This window comes from Podarcis gaigeae, assembly GCF_964106915.1.
Source record: "Podarcis gaigeae genome assembly, chromosome: 12".
Classification (NCBI taxonomy): Eukaryota; Metazoa; Chordata; class Lepidosauria; order Squamata; family Lacertidae; genus Podarcis; species Podarcis gaigeae.
The window spans coordinates 15,407,767-15,427,635 of NC_139688.1; the positions used below are offsets into that span (position 1 = coordinate 15,407,767).

General features: G+C 41.0%; 1 protein-coding gene and 1 long non-coding RNA gene across 7 annotated transcripts in view; one reads left to right on the forward strand and one right to left on the reverse strand.

Annotated features, from left to right (window-relative positions):
* Positions 1–19,869, forward strand: part of WDR37 (WD repeat domain 37) — a 50,811-nt gene that overhangs the window by 23,491 nt on the left and 7,451 nt on the right. For all 6 annotated transcript variants that reach the window (XR_014556588.1, XR_014556589.1, XR_014556590.1 and 3 more), the window contains 6 exons: positions 317–452; positions 2,495–2,566; positions 3,820–3,864; positions 5,753–5,829; positions 6,788–7,025; positions 8,435–8,576. Coding sequence is in view for 2 of the 6 variants with exons in the window: in XM_083704956.1 (XP_083561082.1) it covers positions 317–452; positions 2,495–2,566; positions 3,820–3,864; positions 5,753–5,829; positions 6,788–7,025; positions 8,435–8,576 (710 nt within the window). In the remaining 4 variants the exon portion in view is untranslated. The remainder of the gene's footprint in view (positions 1–316; positions 453–2,494; positions 2,567–3,819; positions 3,865–5,752; positions 5,830–6,787; positions 7,026–8,434; positions 8,577–19,869) is intronic.
* On the reverse strand, positions 9,198–10,530 carry LOC310828114. The gene is made up of 2 exons (XR_014556685.1): positions 9,899–10,530; positions 9,198–9,656 (listed from the first exon to the last, which is right to left on the reverse strand). It is a non-coding gene; the product is annotated as an uncharacterized lncRNA (long non-coding RNA).

The window sequence follows — 19,869 nt, forward strand, 5'->3', positions numbered from 1 at the left end:
AAAAGCTAAGTGCTCCTCAGATTATACCGACCTGTTTATCAGGAGAGATGAAAGGAAAATCTGAGAGTTTGCTGCATTATGACCTCCTAAAATGCTTACACTGGGCCAAATTCTGCTCTGGCGCGCACAGTACAGTGTCCTGATTTGACACAGGACAAATTTGGTCCCATTATTTTTTAGGAGAGAACATCCTAGAGCTTATGCATCCATAAAATGTGCTACAGTTAAATGTATTAATGGCTTTTATGTTGTGCATTTGTGAGTTGGATAGTAAACAATTGTCTTCTTGTCTCATATCTGCTCTTGCTCTCCATAGATTGTATCTAGTTTCAAAACTACGACGTCTAGAGCCATTTGCCAGCTGGTGAAAGAGTATATTGGTCATCGAGATGGGATTTGGGATGTCAGTGTCACGAAAACTCAGCCATTGGTGCTGGGGACAGCATCTGCTGGTAATACTCTTATTTTTTGTCTCCATTGCTATTTATGAGGGTGTACTATCTTAAAGGGCGCACTAAACCAAACATGGCCAACTAATGACCCATGGGTGGCTTCAGGTCCTGCCCCATATTTAGACCCTTAGCCCTGCCTATATCAGATGCAAAACAGCATGTTTGTGATTCAGAAGGTTGCCTCTTGGATTCTTCAGTCAGTGGGGCCAGATCTTCTCCAACCAAACTGTACACATTTGCAGAAACTCTCACCACCATCCTAGCTTTGCTCTCCCCCCAAAAGACTGAAAGAGACCGCTCTCATTACTCTAAACCAGTGTTTCCCAAACTTGGGCCTCCGGCTGATTTTGGACTACAGTTCCCAGCATCCCTGACCACTGGTCCTGCTATCTAGGAATGATGGGAGTTGTAGTCCAAAAACGGCTGGAGACTCAAGTTTGGGAAACACTGTTCCAAATCAAAGCATGCTTTCAGACTAGCATTTGACTTGTGTGTTAATCAAATCCTAGATATGGCCCCATTATGGTTTTGATCTCAGTTTTTTTGTTGCATTTATACCTTCTTGTTTTGCTATTCATCTCTCTTAATTGTGGTTTTACTGAGAACATTTACACAAAAAGTAAAGGTAGCTGCTTTGCCCCTTTTTAAAAAATCTGTATTTATTTTAGATTCTGACATCCCACCTTCCATCATGCAACCCAGGGTAGCAAGCAGTGTCGTTCCCAGGAGGTCTCCCATCCAGGCACTAACCAGACTCAGACCTGCTTAGCTTCAGCAAGGTGGTGGCTTCAAGTGACTTCAAGTCATACCCTGGGACAGTATCTTTATTAGGCTAAGCAAAATGTCACAAAAATAGTGTAACTCAGGTTTTAAGAGGGAACAGTAGGAAGAGGTAGTGGACATCTAAATGCAGATGCTATGCAAGTGTCAGGTTTCTCTTGTTACATTCTCTTCTTTATTTTTTCCCTTTCAGGTTTGTCTTTCACCTCCTTTTCTTTGCCTACCCACTATTGACCCCAAAGCCAAACTTTAGAAATATGACCTAATTTCTGTTAACCGTTTTAAGACTTATCTGTGCTTCCATTGCTGAAAGATTATCCTGCTAAGGACACTTCTTGTATTGGGCCTAGTGGTAATACCATAGAATTTGAAATATGCTGGCAGCTATTTGAGCCAGGGGCTGTAAATGTGCATATAACAGCAATATAACTTTTTATCTTTGAAAGAGAGGATAAATGAGGGATCTTGAGATACGCTAGCACCATCTGCTGGACATCAAAGAGAGCAGGAGGGTATGATTCAGAGAAATTGGAGACCTGCACTTGGTCAAGAAAGTACAGCTAACTTCCTCGCCAACACCTCCGAATTCACTAAGGCTGCCTCAGACATGCATGCTCATCGCTTGATGACTGCAGAATTGGGTGGTGGTTCAGGCCTTTCTCACTTGTTTTCTCCCCCCCCTCTCTTTAGCCCCCATGAGCAGGGGGTGGGGGAAACGTCCCCTTCCTCTTCCACATGCCCCCATACTTGCAGTCTTCTAGTGTCCTAGACATTGGGGAATGAATGTCTGCAGCAGGGATCCTGCTGTACTTGAGTAATTGGAAACCCCAAGTAGGGCTTTTCGTGTGTGAATAAGTCATCATAGGTAGAACAGCACAGGGAAGTTAGGACACTTCAAAATCAGTGTTTTTCTGTGCAACCAATAGGCATTCTGCTGTGAGTATTGAGGCAAGGAGAAATCAAATAATGGGCATGCATGTGTGAATGAGCCTGAACTACAAGCTGCCTCCAATCACTGTAAAAGTCTTCTTCCTACTGAGAGCCACAGGACTCCCCTGAAATGCATTTTCTCTGACTTATAACTGTATGTACAACTTCCAACTCCCTTTGTTGTCAGGCTCAACATACAGGGGCATACTTTGCTAGCACATGTCTCACTGGTAGCCGTATGCTTTGTTACCTGTCACTATAATTCTGCAGGGCCTCCATTGCCTAAATTAAAGCATTTTTCTTTCATTTCTCTTCCTTTTTAATTCTGACAGATCACACTGCTTTGCTTTGGAGCATAGAAACAGGGAAGTGCCTTGTGAAATATGGTGGGCATGCTGGATCAGGTGAGATGAAATCCCTGCTGTTGAACAGGAATGTCAGAAAAATAACTTTATGTATAATTTCTTCCTGCAATGGCATGTATAGATGTATGGTTTTAGTATGCAAAAGCCACTGGGTTGAATCCAATTGTTCCCTTCTGCGAACTGAAGGAGTTCTTCAGTTTGCAGAAAAGTGTTTTGTATGGCAGAGGCTTCCACTAATTTCTGCCAATTTCCCCTTTCCCCATTGCATTCCTTTGTGCCACCTTTCACCATATTCTGGAGGCTTTCTCAACCCCCCCCCCCAGGAGATATTTTTGGGAAGAAGGATGAGGAACATTTCCTCCTCTTTCATTGGTGAAGGTGTCCCTTCGATGAATGTAAGTGCACCGTGGGATTCAACCTAGTTTCTTAAGATGGTTTGAATCAAAGAGAAGCATATTAATAGTCAAAGGAAAAACTTGAAGCACAGTGGTTATAATTTGAACATTTCCATAAAATGCAATGGAGCAAGCAAGAAATAACAATATAAATGTTTGGTTGCTAAATGTGCTTTCAGATTTCAAACTTGGTAGTTGTTGTGTAACTCTATTGAAATTCTCACAAAGATCAGATTCATTTTACCCATTACACAGACTGAGATGGTAGAATTCTGAAAAGTACCACTTCAGAATGAAAGTGGGAGATGTCAGGTTTCTGAATGCTCCATGTAGAAAGGTCACTGCTTGTAGTGAGCTAGTGCACTCAGTCTATTTCCATTGATGTGTTAGCTAAATTGGATATGGGGAGTTCTTTTTTCTTTCTTTCTTTTTTTTTTACATGGGGGATCATTTCCCCTCTCCTTCCCTTGCAGTGTAAAGCAGAAAAATCTGGAATTGTGCTAACTCAGTTTGCATAGTTTGTAGAATACCTCTTACTGGATCCGACAAGCACCATTCTTCTTGCTGGAAATCTTTGCTCTGGGATTTTCTACAAGAACATTCCCCACCATTAGTTCTCTTGCTTCTGGGATATCACTAGAATCACCAGAGTTTTATCTTTAAGTTATTCCTCACCCCACAATGACACTAGACACTGATCAAACTGCAAGCATATATTTTAACTCCTAGGTTCTGAAATGACTAAAGTACATCCCAGCCCTTCTGAACCACTGAACAGATCTTAAATCACAGTGGAGGTCCGTGCCCCCTGCCCCGAAGTTTAGCTACATATACAGTGTGGACTTCCTGTGGATTGGTTGGTCATAATAATTGTGGTGTTGTTTTTCTTCAAAACAGTAAATTCCATAAAGTTTCATCCGACGGAACAAGTGGCTCTTACAGGTATGTAATTATCTTGGGCTCACAGAATAATATTCACAATACCCTTAGGAATGAATGGTCGATTTACCACTTGCTTCATGTGTGTGTTTGCTGATTACCTCTGTCAGGTTAGTACTGTATAGGAAGCTGCCTTATGCCAAGTCGGACTATTCACATCCTAAGAGCAGCTTTGCTGGATAACACTAAAGGCCTATTTAACCCTGCAGCTTGTTCCCAGAGTGCTGAGAAGCCCACAAGCAGGCCATGAGGACAATAGCCCTTTCCAGTGCTTGTGATTTTGTAGGTAGCATATGGCTATCATGACTATTAGCCATTGATGGCCTGGTCCTCCATGAATTTGTCTAATTCCCTTTAAAGCCATCTAACTTGGTGGCTGTCACCATGTCTCATTGCAGCAAATCCCACAGTGTAGCTTTGTGCCATGTGAAGATGTATTGCCTTTCTCGAATCCCCCCTCCATTCCACTTCATCATCATCAATGTATTATTTATACCCCACCCATCTGGCTGGGTTTCCCCAGCCACTCTGGGCGGCTTCCAACAGAACACTAAAATACAATAACCTATTAAGCATTAAAAGCTTCCCTAAACAGGGCTGCCTTCATCAGTTCACCTAACTCATTGTTGTCTACTCTGCATGGAATATCGTTGGCTCCCTGGGTTACAAACAGAAATCTTTCCCCATCCTGCTTGGAGATGCCTGAGATTGTACCTGGGAATAAAAATGTGTGCTCTAGCTCTGAGCATCTTCTCCAGAGCATTCTGTTCTCCTGACTCACTTACCTTAACAAGGTTTTATTTCTTTTTTCTTTGGCCATGCTCTATTTAAATATGCCTGTGTATGAGAGATGGGGTGCTTGCACTTTTATCTGTTGACTTAAAGGTAATTAACTTTAGGGTCAAAAAGGAAGAAGCTGCAGAATTTTTTAAATTCTGTAATCTGTGTGTATTATAGGCATTTACAGGTCATCCCGTACCCTACCTCCTAAGGAGTGATGCAATTATTTTTTGGCTGCATAGACGACATAAAATTGTTTACAATGCCATTAAGGAGGGAGGGAAGGGATGTTGGAAGCTTTCCTAAACTTGCACACACATTGAAACTTGCATTGGAATGCAGCAGAAAGGAAGACTGATACTGAGGAAGGGGTGAATGTTTGTTTGTTTATATAAAACTTGTATGGCCTCTTAACTGTAAATAAAACCTCCAAGTGGTTTACCAAAAAATCCTCTCAATACGTGCAAATTATTTATATGTATGACTAGGTGTTAAAATGTGTGTGAGTGTGAGAGAGTGTGTATGTGTATGTGTAAATTGAACATGCTGGCTTCATTCTCTTTGCTTAATTGAACATTGTGTAGTCCCCAAACAATGGAACATTTAATTTAGGCTGTATGTTAACTAAGTGGTCAGCAGCAGTATTTGTTCAAAAGTAAGTATTATTTATTCATAAGTAACTTAGGCATTTGAGTTAAAATGGTAAAAATGCAATGACCTTAACACTGATCCTCTTTGGTTTGAAGCAGTGAGAACAAGTTCAAGCTTGCCTTCTCCCACCTCTTACCTGGGTTCCTCAAACACCATTTGACCTTGATGTGCAAACCAGCAAGTTACAGTTTGAGCAAGCCAGTTTTGTAAACTAGGATCAAACCATCGTTTGAAACTTCAGTTAAAACTATTTGCCTGTTCATACATTATGGTAAACCGTGATTTGAGGAAACCCAGAGGTTTTGCATCAAGGATGGGAGAAAAGGAAAGGGGACTGGTGGGACAGAAAGCACTCTAACTCACAACTTGTTCCAAATCCTCTGTACCATAATTAGAGGATCTGGAGTGTGACATCTGAATTATCTACTATATTTCCATATTCTTTCAACTTTCTCTGCAGCTTCAGGAGATCAGACAGCTCATATCTGGAGGTACATGGTGCAGTTGCCCACACCTCAGCCTACCGCAGACTGTAATGTAAGTGATTTAACTCCAGTTTGATGCTGGACATTGAAAAAAAGTTTTATGCTGCATTTTAAAACTTTGCAATAGTATATTAACCTATTTGAGAATATGCATCCTTTAAAACAATTTGTGATTATTATTTCCCTACTTAGCATTTTGCTGATTACATTTTTCATTGCTGCTACATGTTTTTTGGCGCACCATCGTCTAGGTGGACTGTGTCATAAATTCCTTCAGCCTCACCCTGCAGCTCTGCTCAGGTGGCTGTTAATTGATAGTTTCAGTGGAAGCTAGTTGGTATGTTACCTCTGCCCTTAGAAACTCAGTATTAACACTACTAACAGGCACTGCTGATAATGCTCCCTTAGCATTCACAGCCACTCTGTAGTTAATCCACCATCTATGTTGCTTGCAGTCAGTTCCTCATGCAACAGAGGGGGACATGCCCATCACTATACTACTGCAGGGCATGACTGTTGAATCAAGATTTGCATAAGATCTTCAAGGAAAATATATTGACAACACCAAGAGGGCCACAGCTTCCTCATACCTACTTCAGAAGACATTTTTAAAAACCCTACTGCTGATGTGCAATTTATCTCAAAAGGCCCCAAACAAATTTACAATCTGAAAAGAGAGAATATTTTCATTTGTTTATGTGGGAGTAAATATCCCTCAATATTGAACTTACTTCCTATATCCCATGTCTTCTTCAAGTATCTCCTCCTTTTTTGTTGTTGAGACTATGCTAATAGGGACACACTCAACAGCTCAGCTATCCTTTGCCTCATGGAATCTGACTCACTAGCTGTCTCCCAGATTACCTGCTTTGGGCATTATATTGCACAGTGGGAATCCCAATAGCAGAAACCCTTGTGTTTGTGATAGATTAATCCCGCATTAAGGATCATGGAAGCCACATTCAACTTGGGCAGTTTTAATACATGTTAAATATTTTCAAAATTAACAGCAAATGTCTGGAGAAGATGAAGTTGAGTTCTCTGATAAAGATGAACCTGAAGGAGATGGAGATGGTTCTAGTGATTGTCCCACCATCCGGGCTCCTTTAACTTTCCTAAAAAGCCACCAAGGTGTAGTCATAGCAGCTGATTGGCTAGTTGGAGGGAAGCAAGCTGTGACAGCTTCATGGGATAGAACAGCAAACCTGTATGATGTGGAGACATCTGAACTGGTGCACTCTCTGACAGGTACCTCTTTGTGTGGAAGTTTCATTTTTGTCCATTTGTGGTGCTTAACGTGGTGCTTAGAAATTCAAACTTCCTGGCAAGGAAGAGTAACCCCCATTGTTTATTACGAATGTGAGATTCCTCTGTACTCTGTGTCGCCCCGTTTCTTCTTTGAACTTCCATGTTTCTCTTCTCCCAAAGGGTCAGTGTGCAGTCTGCAAACAGACTCCCAAGGGGGAGGGGTGTAGAATATATTTCTAGCACTTGAACTGTTTACAAAGCGATTGCTTTTCTGTTGTGATCAGGCAGTTCAGTTGCCTTTAATAACAGATTTGTGAAGCAGAAATGGCCAGATTGTTGCTTTATTCATACAAAATGTATATCAGTTAAAAATTTTAAATGAGATCTTTTCACAAAACATGGGCCAAGATGGCATTCTGCTTATGTAGCTTTCTCCTATAGTTATTTTCCACCTGCTATACTATCCACAGAAGCTTAATATATCATGGATTGTCATCAGATGTGCAACCAAAGCCTTCAATTAACTAGACATAAGAAATGAAACGTGTAATGTGGTTATGATTATTGGACTAGTTTCTGCCCAATGAAGAGTTTTGTGGAATTTGGTATACCACTGGGCGTGGTATAACTTGTGTGCAGCTGCTCTGTCGCCAGTGGCAAGCTGTAATGTGGCAGTTGTGTGTTAATTAGTAGGAGATTAAACTGCAGTGTGTACCTAAAGTAGAGGGATGAACTAGATGATTTGTGGCCCCTTGCAGCCCTGTGATTTTGCAGCTCTAAGCATAGGCCTTAAATTTTATATTCAGTCAATGTAAACTGCTGCTGCAAGTCAGCTTTGACGACAATTTGTCTAAGCCACAAAGAACTCAACATGCAAAGAGCAGACTAACTTCTCTGACATTTCTGGTCACAGCTTTTCAACAACGTGGGCAAGTCAGGCACTACTTTAGATGCAGAATTTTCTAGTCCATCTGCCTCAAACATGAACCCTGCACTTTTGAAGAAGGCACACCAAGATAGTTTAGCAGGTTGTTGGCCAGGTGATATTTCCCCATTCAGAGTACCTTCCTTGCCCTTCTTATCTCTGTATGGTTAATCAGGAGTCAGGCTGACTATTTTTGTTTTAGTGCATAGCAGATCTTTGTAGAGTAAACTGTATTCAGTATTGCCGAGGAATGGTAAAATGTTGGATCTATATGCTCTTAAATGCATTCCTTTAGATGAAATGAGGAGTCTAATCTATGTTAGCGATGATGGCCCAGGAATCTGGGGTAGGTAGTAAAATTCTAAGCCACCTGTTTGCCACCAAAGCAGAAGAATTGTGTGTCTGATGTTTTTCCTCCCTAGTACTTGTGGAATTGAAAGGTCATGCATTCTCAATGCCTTAATATTTTTATCTGTGGTTGTAGGACACGACCAAGAACTTACACATTGTTGCACGCATCCCACCCAACGTCTTGTGGTGACCTCATCACGAGACACGACTTTCCGCCTGTGGGATTTCAGAGACCCTTCTATCCATTCTGTGAATGTCTTTCAGGGCCATACAGAGTAAGTGACAGCAGTTTCTTAAAGTTTTTAAGCGGGAGGCTGGTTGCGTTGGGCTACTTGTATAAGATGCTTACTTTCTTTTTTATAATTATTTTTATTATTTTTCCAAATTATTTCAAATCGAACCGAATTACTTTAATGCAGTTTCTTAAAATCAGGTTTCCCTCTCCTGTTGCAAACATATGTCCATCATTTCTTCCCGTAGCTGTATCATTTCTTATTCAGTATCCAGTTGTCATCCTTCACTTGCCATTAAGCCATTCTTCCAGCTTTTTCCTCCTTACAAACAGCACCTGTGTTACATCTTATAAATATAAAATCCAGTTCATGTTTGTAGTCCTCCATATATATATTTGTTCCAGACCTGGTGTGCTGAGAGAGTTACTGTCTTCCATTGTTCAGTTATTTGCAGTGTTTATCTGGAGGAACTTGTACCAAATTCTTTCAGACCTCTTCAGGTTTTAACAGTAATCCTTTTGAGATGTTCTCTTATCAAAACTCTTTTCTCCCACCCCAATTAAAACTTTGTTAGTGCCAAGGAGAATTAAGATAAGATACCCATCTTCTTATTGCAGAGAATGAGACTTCAAGAGACTGCATTAAAAGACTGTAGCTATGCTGCATTATGGAAAAGGTTAGCACCATTAGACAGTGGGCTGGTTTTCCAACAGCAGCCCCCATTGCACCTTGAAGGCTCCTGGAAAAGACCTGCCACCCCAGGACAGGTGTGAGGAACCTGCGGCCATCCCCTTTGGGGGATGTTGGAGCAGCCCTGTTCTTCTAGTGCAGAACTTGGGAACCTGTGGCTCTTCAGATGTTGTTGGACTGTGACTCTTAATAGTTTCAGCCAGCATGGCCTGTGGTCATGGACGATGGCAGTTGCATATGAACATCTGGAAGTCTATAGGTTTTCATTTCCTGTCCTAGGGCCTGTCCAGTGTTATAGCAGGAGGACTTAGCAGAAGGTTTAGTAGAGACTCGGGATGCTCATATGATCTTGTTTCAAGTATTTATATTATGCTTTTCATTTAAAAAGTTTGGACAGCAGTTTACAAAACAAAATACAGTATACAGTGGTACCTCGGGTTACATACGCTTCAGGTTACATACGCTTCAGGTTACAGACTCCACTAACCCAGAAATAGTACCTCGAGTTAAGAACTTTGCTTCAGGATGAGAACCGAAATCATGCGGCAGCGGCGCAATGCCCCATTAGCTAAAGTGGTGCTTCAGGTTAAGAACAGTTTCAGGTTAAGAACGGACCTCTGGAACAAATTAAGTACTTAACCCGAGGTACCACTGTATAAAACATCAAAATCAACAAAATAGGATTCTGCTCAATATACCCCCCCCACTCAATCCCAGTCTTGTGCGGTAGTAGGGATTTCTGGACTCCTTTAAAGGTCAAATGGTGTTTTCCTAGGTCAGCTGCCATAATCTGCTGATGAGTGCTTATCCAGGATTTTGGCAGTCCCTCAGATAGAGGCAACAGGGGCAGATCTACATGAGTCTACTCAATTTCCGAGGGATAGTGTGGCAATCTTAATGTTGCAGTGTGTGTTGTGATTTAGGTCCAGGTTACCATGTAGCAAGCAGTCATAAGCATATTTAAAAATTCTTTTTGAAGATTGTAATGATCCTCCTCAGATAAAAAAAGAGGAAAGTGTTGGAACTGCTCAAATTTCAGCTGGAAGATACTATCAAAACAAGGAGCACATGGTATGCAAAAGCCTTGCAATAATTATTCACAGTAGTAGCAACAAAGGATTGAGGTTAAATGTCAAGTGAGTTGCCAGGGCTCACTTACAATGGGGCGGTTGGCAGGAAGACTAGAAGTAAAGGCAGTAGAATCACATGCCCTGCAGTGTTCTTCAAAGTCCACGAAGGAGGTAACATTCAGAAGCAAAAACCTTAGAAGTGTGGGATCCACGCACTGACTCTCAGCATGCCACAGGTCAGCACAAGTAATTGACTAATCTTATGTCCTGCTTTTCCTTTAGAGAGTTCAGATGAGCTTGCCTGGGTCTCCCACTGGTCTTCTATACAGGCACTGTACAAGTTGTAGCAAGAATATTACTTTGTGCAGGCTGCCTTACAGAACTGGTGCTGAAAGATCTACAGTAATTACATTTTTGATTTTAGGCTCAATTCAAAGGGCTGTTTTTGACCCTACACAGCTTAGTTTCCATTTGGAGAATATGCGGAAGACAGCCCTGGGCTGTTTGACCCTTTAACTAGTTCTCTTTTTCTCTCCCATAAAAACCACACTCTCTTTTAAAGTGTGCTTGCAATTGCAGATTAAATATACAGTGCAGGTGGATGTTTCTTAAGTTGCTCTGACTGTTAAGACTGTTCTCCTAACTGCCATAACTGTACCAACTGCTATAACTGCCACAGAGTGTATGACAGCTCTTGCAATTAACCCATTACATGTGCATTTTGGATGCTAACATCCCACAGGTCATGCCTATCGGAAGGAAGCTTCCTCCTGTATAACCCCCCCCCCCCACATCTTAAGATTGTCCAGATAAATTCTCTCTGCAGTCTGAACTGTGGTGCCTGGCCATGCAGGAGCCTTCTTGGTGGTGGTGCCCAACATACCTTCCCAGGATTTCACCAACTCCCCTGTCTTAATGACCTTCAAGTGACAGGTGGACACCTTGTTTCAACAAGCTTTTAGCTGAACTGGGTTATGCGCTAGAGTCCTATATCCCTGTTAATTGTTTTTATTTTGTATGTAATATATAATTGCATGTTCCTGTAAACTGTCAGCCTTGCTGTAGAATGGCATTTAAGCTTACTGAATAGTAATAAATAGTTTAAGGAATGAGAGGTGTCAACATTTCTAGGCATCTGCTTTAGATGAAAAAGCTAGGCTTTCCCCCCCACCTGTAGTTTTTAGTGCTGCTTAAATTAAAAAGCTGCTTTGTTAGCACTGTAATTAGCTGTGTAATTACCTTTCGGACAAATTGAATTCCATAATGGCAACTTTTGACACCAAGAAATAGAGGTGAATGCATTAAAAACAACCCCTTTCTCTCATAATTTTCTGTCTATTACTAGTCTATTAGCATCCCACAAATGTGCTAGAGTTTCCTAGCAGGTCTAGCCATAAGTAAGGAGTACTGCAGATCTCCATATACATAATTTCTTTTTCTTTTTAGTTAGCCACATCATCTAGCCAATGTGGATTTTTGCTTGTAGTGAGGGAGGCACCCACTGATCAGTGCTGAACATGCAACCCACAAGTTAGTTGTACAGTGGTTATCTGTAAAGTGGAGTTTGGGATAGTCAAAACATAGCATTGGCCCTTATTTGGAAGGTCCCTCTGGAGTCAGTTTACTGTTTGACACTTTGGCAAGGGTCACCATGAGTATTGGGAAGGAGGATCATATCCTTGGTGTCAATTAAATGTCCCTTGTGCTGTCACATAGCTGGGAACCATGGGCATCAAACCATTATTTAGTACACTACAGACAATGTTGTTGATTGAGACCAGCATATGGTCCCGGAAGACTCCTTAACAGAACCTTAAGAACCTACAGAGAGTTGTCCTCTTTGCCTTGATTCTTCAGACCCAGTCTACCTTTGGGGAGCATGGACTTTAATCAGAAGACCATTGAAGACCTAGCCTCTTCACCTGAAAGAACCAACAGTGGTTAGGGCATTTTCCTGAACTTGTGACAAGGATTCTAAAGCTCCGTTTCATTGTAAACATAGTTTTCCAGTTTTTGTGGCTTCTAAGGGGAATTTCTGTGTAAAACATAATTGAGAATACTCAATAAAAAAGGTGTTAGTATGTTAAGAGGTTGATAGGATTCCTGCATTGCAGGAGGTTGGACTTGATGACCCTCAGCGCCCCTTCCAACTCCACAATTCTATAATTTTGTGAATACCTCCATTAGTAGAAATGAAGTTTTATGCTAACAAGTATCTTTGTGCCTAACTTTCAAATTTATCAAAGCTCTCTACCTCTCTTACAACTGCCTACTTGTGTTGCCTACTTTAGCTTTGTGTGCTGTGAACACTATTAATGTCAGTGCTTTAAACTTTCTGCCTAGGATATTCTACATGGCTTAGGAGAGGGACTGTGAGAGTAATGGATTGTGTGCTGTGTGTACTGTCTTCAGAAACCACCCAGGTTACCATATTTTTCACTCTATAACACGCACCTGACCATAACACGCACGTAGTTTTTAGAGGAGGAAAACAAGAAAAAAAAATTCTAAACGAAACAGTGGATGTATGATTTTTGTGGTTCATGCTGTGGCCACAGACATGTGATGTGACGGTGAGTTTGGGGTAGCCCAATGCAAAAATCCTGAGGATCCATGTGGATCCATGTTTGTAACCACATTTTTGCACCACTGCGGCCACAGGCAACAGTGGGTGCATGATATTTTTGGTGCAAACTGTAGCCATCGACATGCTATGTGATCTGATGGTGAATTTGGGGTGACCCAGTGCAAAAATCCTGAGGAATGCAGAAGAGGGGTTTAAGGGGAGAAGGCTCCTCTCCTCTCCCGCTTTGCTCCTTTAAAGCAAGCAGGCTCTGCTTCTCTCCCCCCCCCCCCCGCTAGTGATATTTAGCGAGCTGAGTGGGGAGGAGAGAGGGACAGAGAGCCTCTTGCTTTAAAGGAGCCAACCGGACAGGAGCCACTTACACTCGTGTAAGCGGCTCCTCTCCTGCTTTTCTGCTTTAAAGAAGCAGTTTCTCTCTCCTCCCCACTCAGCGGCTCTTCTCCCGCTTTGCTATCTCAAAGCGAGCCACGGAGGAGGGAAGCATTCGCTCCGTAACACGCACAGACATTTCCCCTTACTTTCTAGGAGAAAAAAAAATGTGTGTTATGGAGCGAAAACTACGGTAACTCTTTAAGGTTCTCTAGAAATGGCAGGCTAAAAATGAGATTTAGCATGTGAAGGTGGAAAATAACATTTGTAGCAAAGACTCAAAAGCTGGTTTCCTTAGAAGCTACAAGTGATTATAAGCAAGTGATTGTGTCGGTGCTCCAAAAGTGTTCTCTCCCCCCGCCCCGATCAGATGAAATTCCTACTTGAAAAGCACAGCTTGTTGCATTTTTTGAGCTAGTAACATCAAAATTCCCTCCAGTGATTCCAGTAAAGTGGAAGCTACCGAGGAAACAATTTGTATTGTATGCATGATCAAGATACTAGATGTATACAAGACAAACACTTTTTATGGATTGGCAGCCTAGCGATATTTGGTATCACCTGAAGGAATAGTTTGACAGTAACTTTAGTGATTGTTTATCTCCAGACAACATTCTTTCATTTTGTTCGTGGCTGTCTGCTTCTTTATCTGTAGCCCACTATATCAATGAATTAGGATGGTGTACAGATCAGTGTGTACGTAGGCACTCTGAAAACTTTTGTAACAAGATTTAGCTCTTGGGGTCAGGAAGACCTTTGGTGGAAATAAACACTAGATTGCCTAGTTGAGTTATTTCCTCCCATGAAGGCTGGAACATGTACACTTGAGGCTTGCTCTCATCCCAGGCAGAATCCGGGGTCAAGTAACAACTGAGCTGGCTTATGTTTACGTGCTACATGGTAGTTGATTCACACCCAAAGATGCTATATAGAAGACAGGTTCATAAGTTTTCTTTGAGCCTCTCCAGGGTGCAATAATACAGCACATTCAATAGGTCTCTATTTTCAAACTAAATTTATGAAATTAGTTGTAACTCTTTTAAAAGTTTTTATAACGAAGGAACATCCTTTTAATTAAAGATGCATCTCTTGATTCTAAAGGGATAGTTCCGTTAGATAGTAAAGATCTATCGGTTTTTACATATATTGGATATATCTATATCTCTAATTGATTAGATCCCTTCCTGCAAACGGGTGGCACTCCCCAGTGACAGAAGCGCTGTTTCACACCTCATGTAGAAAAGTAAAACTAAAGACAAAGAATCTAGCACAAGTGGAAGCTGAACTTGCCCGTGTCAATGTTGCACTGTGAAGCCTCGTGTTGAGTATTTGCAGAGGAGCTTTTGCTTCCTCACAGTTCTTTGGATCCAGTCTTCTTATTCTGTGCCTATTTACTCCATTTTAATGTGTGTGCATATATATTTCCTGTTGTAAAAAAAGCAGATAACACAAAATATGTTTGGTACATTAAAAAAAACACCTAAGTGATCTATGGGACCCTTAGGTGCTTTCATCCAGTTTCTTCTGTGAAATTGTGCAGTTTTCTTTGTTGTGAAAGATAGGGCTGGCATGTTTGCTGCCCCAGACAAGTGGGAAACTGCAAAATTTTAAGCTTTTGATTTACAGATTTACAGATGCAAGCTATTCTTCTACAGCTGTGGTTTAAAATAAGTTAACCAATCTGGGTTGAATAATCTGGATGTGTTCCAGCAGATGGCGCCTTAATTCTGTTTTTAAACCTGAAAAACACTATCTTTAACATTTCAGGCATACGCAGTTTCTATAAAGAATGGAAAGCTTAGCTATGTAGACTATAAAACAAAGCAGTTTGCGGTTTAGTTTTTTAAAATTTAAGTTACATGGTTTTTTTCAGTAGGATTTTTCAGGTGCCTTAGGTTAAATTTGTGTGTTTTAGAAACACATATTTTTTTTCTCTAGATAAGAAAGATCAGCATGAAGGATTAAGTGCAGGTAGAAAATGTTTGCTTCTGTGGCTTGGTGACACTTGATGTAAGAAAGTGATGGTTGGAAACTTCCACATGATACTGGTGTATGTAGTACTTCAGGATTAAAATATAAAACAAGGCTTGACATGGAAAGTTTTTCAACATCGGATAATAAGAGGGTGTTTGCAAGGGAGAGTGTGACTAAGGCTAAGAAAATTCAGCTGTGTTTATTGTTGCTAGAAAATAAGGATACCAGGATGAGATTTTGTTTTTTTAAAAATATATCTTACTAATGCATGTTTACTAAGAAAGAACCAAAACTGGAATCAGAACTTGCATTGCAATCCTAAACATTTCTAATCAGAAGTAAGTCCTATTGAATTCAGTGGGGCTTATTTCCAGTTAAGTGTTGTTATGATTGCAGGCTTAGTTGCTTTGAAAAGGGAAATTCATACATAAGCTTCTGCAAACATTTTAACATTCGTTTGTAGGCCAGGAAGCTTGTACACTGTAGAGAAATGCAAGATTGATGCCTTGATCTTGGGTATAATCACTTGGTCTCACTGAATACTCTAATACATAAGTGCATGTGTACTCAAGACTGAATTATTGTTTGAAAGCAGTGACCTCCCCACAAAATGTGAGTTACTTATCTTTATCTGTGGGGTGAAAAATCTATATTTAAGACTTTTCTGTGATAGGAGTAGTTAGGGAAGAATGGTGTTTTTCCTTAATGACACATACATGTTTCAGTTTATCTTGAACAGTTGCCTGGTCTGTATGGTATAGTAGCTTGTAAGTAAAATCCTAATGAGACTTTGGGAACCTTGGCATTTCTTAGATTCTTGGAAAGAAAACCCTTTAGCTTAAATTTATGCGGAGGTAGATATTAAACATTTAAATCCCATTTTTCCCTCTGTATCCATGCACATAACAACAGCAAGGCTTTGGATGTGCTTTGACACATGTACACATGTATTGACCTAACTGGCCACAGAAGGATCTGGAGCAGTGGGAGGCCAGGGCAGTGGTCCACATCTCTTCCCACCCAGTCTGATTTCACTTCCATGGAATAGGTGACAGTAGGCCTCGTGTTACTGGTTCTCTACATATGCTGTGTCAGATATAGGACATATGTGTCCACATCTACCAATCTGCCTAGAATGCTTCATCAGCGATGGCATAGCCCTGTGCACTCCTCACCATTACTGCATCCTTTGATAACAGAATATAGCCAACTTACATAGGAGCTTCTTGTTTTCAAAAGCCCCCATTCATTTTAACGATGATTTGGGGTGGGGTGGGGGTATATATTCTGATGGTTGGCAACTTGGTCAGGCTGACTTCCCCCCATTCAGAGTTCGTCCTCATGTTTCTCCCGCCCGCCAGCCAGCCAAATGTTTCTGCACATATTCTTCACCATTAGCATTATGTTTCTGAATGGCTAACTTTGCTAACGTTTGCCATTTGATCAATAAGGATTACTTCATGCTAGGGAAATGGTAATTATTCACGAACTACCATTTAAACCAGTTGCAATCTCTGCCTCGACACGTTAGCATTTTGCAGCAGGCATACCTCTTCCCAGAATGTAATGGATTTATCTGGTTCTCTCTCCACCCCCCACCCCCCCACAATGCACCGGCAACCCTGTCTAAAATATCATGCTGTGTGAGTGAAATGGGCACTGCAGTGTTAATTTTTTTGAAGCGGTTCCAAACAGCACACCGCATCAGCATTTCATGGTCCAGCATTTTCTGCATCATATTTTTTTCCCCCATGAGTGTGAAATTTCAGCAGATTGTTATGCAAAACAGTTTTGTGTCTCTGTGTGACTGGGGAGACAGCTGTTAGTCCTAATGAGGAGTGCTAGCATTACAGTATTTCCGTTGATTGAGACCCACGGAGGGAGCAGAATGTTCCAGATCAGGCAGTGGTGTGTGGTGAAAAAGTGCCACTCTGTCAGCTGGAAGTGTATGCTCGGCTGCTCTCTACGACAAGATAAATGAGTTTTGCCGGGGCTTGGCAGAGTCTGAAGTTTTTCCAGAGAATGGTAGTAGCACACCAAGTTCCCTGTGGGGGACCCACAGTTTAAGGGTGTCGTAAGATTACTGTCTCTTTGCCAACTTTTTTTTTTATGCCCAAAGATACCTGTCACCCACTCGTGAGTTATGAAAAGCCTAATGCCTTTTAGCGTTCCATTAACACAGAGTCTTAATGATCTTTTGTTGACATTTTTCATTAATTTAGCCGAGGGGATGTTAACCACTGTTTTAAGTTGCCACGGTTGCTAGAGAACCCAGCATTGAGTGAGAAGAAAGTGGGGGAAATCTTAATTTACCCTCTGTTCCCCCAGTTCTGTATTTAAATGTTCCAGATTTGGCAAAGATTGAGCTTGGGGCAGTATGTGTTTTGTTAATAAGCCTCCACACATTAAATCAAGTGCTTTACTTAACCCCCTGCTTTCCATTGACTTTATAGTTCAAGCCTCCAATTTGGTCCATATGTATAAAAGTTGGCCTTGCTCCTGTATTGTTTGTTGCAGGAATGGCGATCTTGTAGTCCAATGTCAAAGAAAGCTACCTGTTAAACTAGCTGAAAGGTGTAATAGGTTTGGGACAAGAAATAATGGTTCCTAGTGTGTTGTTGTGCCATGAGGTGCCATTTGTGGAGGACCTAAATTGACAGACTGCTTATAAAGGAGCATGGTAATTAAAGGGTTGCTTCAATGTCTTTATGCAGTTAGTGAACAATCTGTGAGGATGTTTCCTGCTCATTGAAATAATTCATGGCAAGTGTTTGTGTGCATGAGTATATACAATTTTAAATTTTTTAAAGCCAAGTGTCCGCTGGAACCTTAACGGCTAACAAATCTATTGGTTCATAAGCTTTTGTAGGCAGGAGCCCACTTCATTAGATGCGTGAAGTGAACAGGGAAGTGGTAGTGGCGACTCTTATTAGGTGAGTGAGGTTAAAAATGAACATATTCTTATGCTACCCATGCAGCCATCCAATCAATTGAAATAAACATAAGAAGAGCTTGCTGGATCAAGCCAATGGCCAACTAGTCCACTATCCTGTTCTTATAGCCTCTCAAGCAGGACCCAAGCACAAGAACACTTTCCCCCATTTGGTTTCTATCAACTGGTATTCAGAAGCATTAGAGCCTAACCATTATGGTTAAGTATCTTCTTCTTCTTCAGCGATCACTTGTAGCTGAGTAAGATTGTCTTCAATAAACACGGTTTTAACATTGATTCCGTAAGTGACTGTGGAGGCCAATTCCGGATCCACACATCCTTACATAGTAGGGATATTGGTTTCCCGGTGGGAGTTGATCACAGTGTGGATTTGCCTTCCTCTTAGCACGTTTCTCCCTTGCATCCTGAGTTCGAGTGTCTTCAAAGCCCATGACACCTAGGAGTTAAGTCACTAGGAATCAGCATGTCCAGAACTGTAAGCTGGGACTAAAAACAGCCAACTCTTGCTGGTTACAGATCAGCTTCCATGATACCACATGTGGCGTTATTATCTTTCTAATGACTTAACTAATTCAGCTCTCTAGTTAAAAGAAATTGCATTAGTGCATTGAGTTAGTCTTTAAGATCCATAAGAAACTTTGATTTTCCTGTTACAGCTTATTACTCTTATTATTCTTAAAGACTATATTTACTCCAAAGTGCTTGCAAGGAAAACAGATTTTCTTGGTGTTCAGTCTTTGGATAAAGGAAGGCTCATACATGAAGATTTGGGAGTGCTTTGGGAAGTATTTCTTTTACATAGAAATACAAAGTGTACATCCGTCAGGGTTATTCAGCTTTTAGTAATAATTATTAACAGACCATTATACTTATTGAGAGCCCCCTTTTCAAAATGAGACCCTTTAATGACGCACATATTTACAGCCGAATCAACATACACATATCACACCTAGTTTAAGACATGGTATTTATGGTGAATAAATATTCTTGAGACTTTACTCTGGTATTTGAAATCACTATAACTGTATTCTCTCAACTTTGAAATGAAAGCCAGCCATGTGCCCTCCTATTTGCTAATAGGTTTTAGTATGTTACTGTAAAGAGGTTTGCATCACATGAAGTTTCCAGACTATCTTTTAAAGGCAGTTGCGCATCGCTAGTATTGCAGTAATCTAGCTTCGATAACTGAGGCATGGATAACTGAGGCCAGGCCTGTCTCCTCTAGAAATGGTTACAGCTTGTAAACCAGTTGGCAAAAGGCAATCTTCTTTACCTGAATATGTGAGGAAATTATTGCACCAGGGAGCACCCAAACCAACCACCCAGACCTTTAAGGCGAATGCAACCTTACCTAGAATAGGCCACATAATCCTTACAGATTTTAAGCATCTTGAATAGCAGCATCTTCCTCTTGTTCACACCAATCCACTTTGAACTAATGCCAGACATTGGGTTGTCATCTCTACTGCCTCCCTGGGATCAGATGTTGAGAATAAGTGGTAGAGCAGAGTGTAATTTGCATTTGAATGAAACTTCAGCACTTCACTCGGTGATATGACCAAAGGGTATATCCAAAGCTGCTGAGAGGTTCAAATGATTGTTGTACATTTGCCCAATGGAGAATTTCAGGAAAATAGCGGGTGGAGAGTGGCAAGCACAAATTGGAAATGGAGGGGATTTAAACAGAACAGAAAT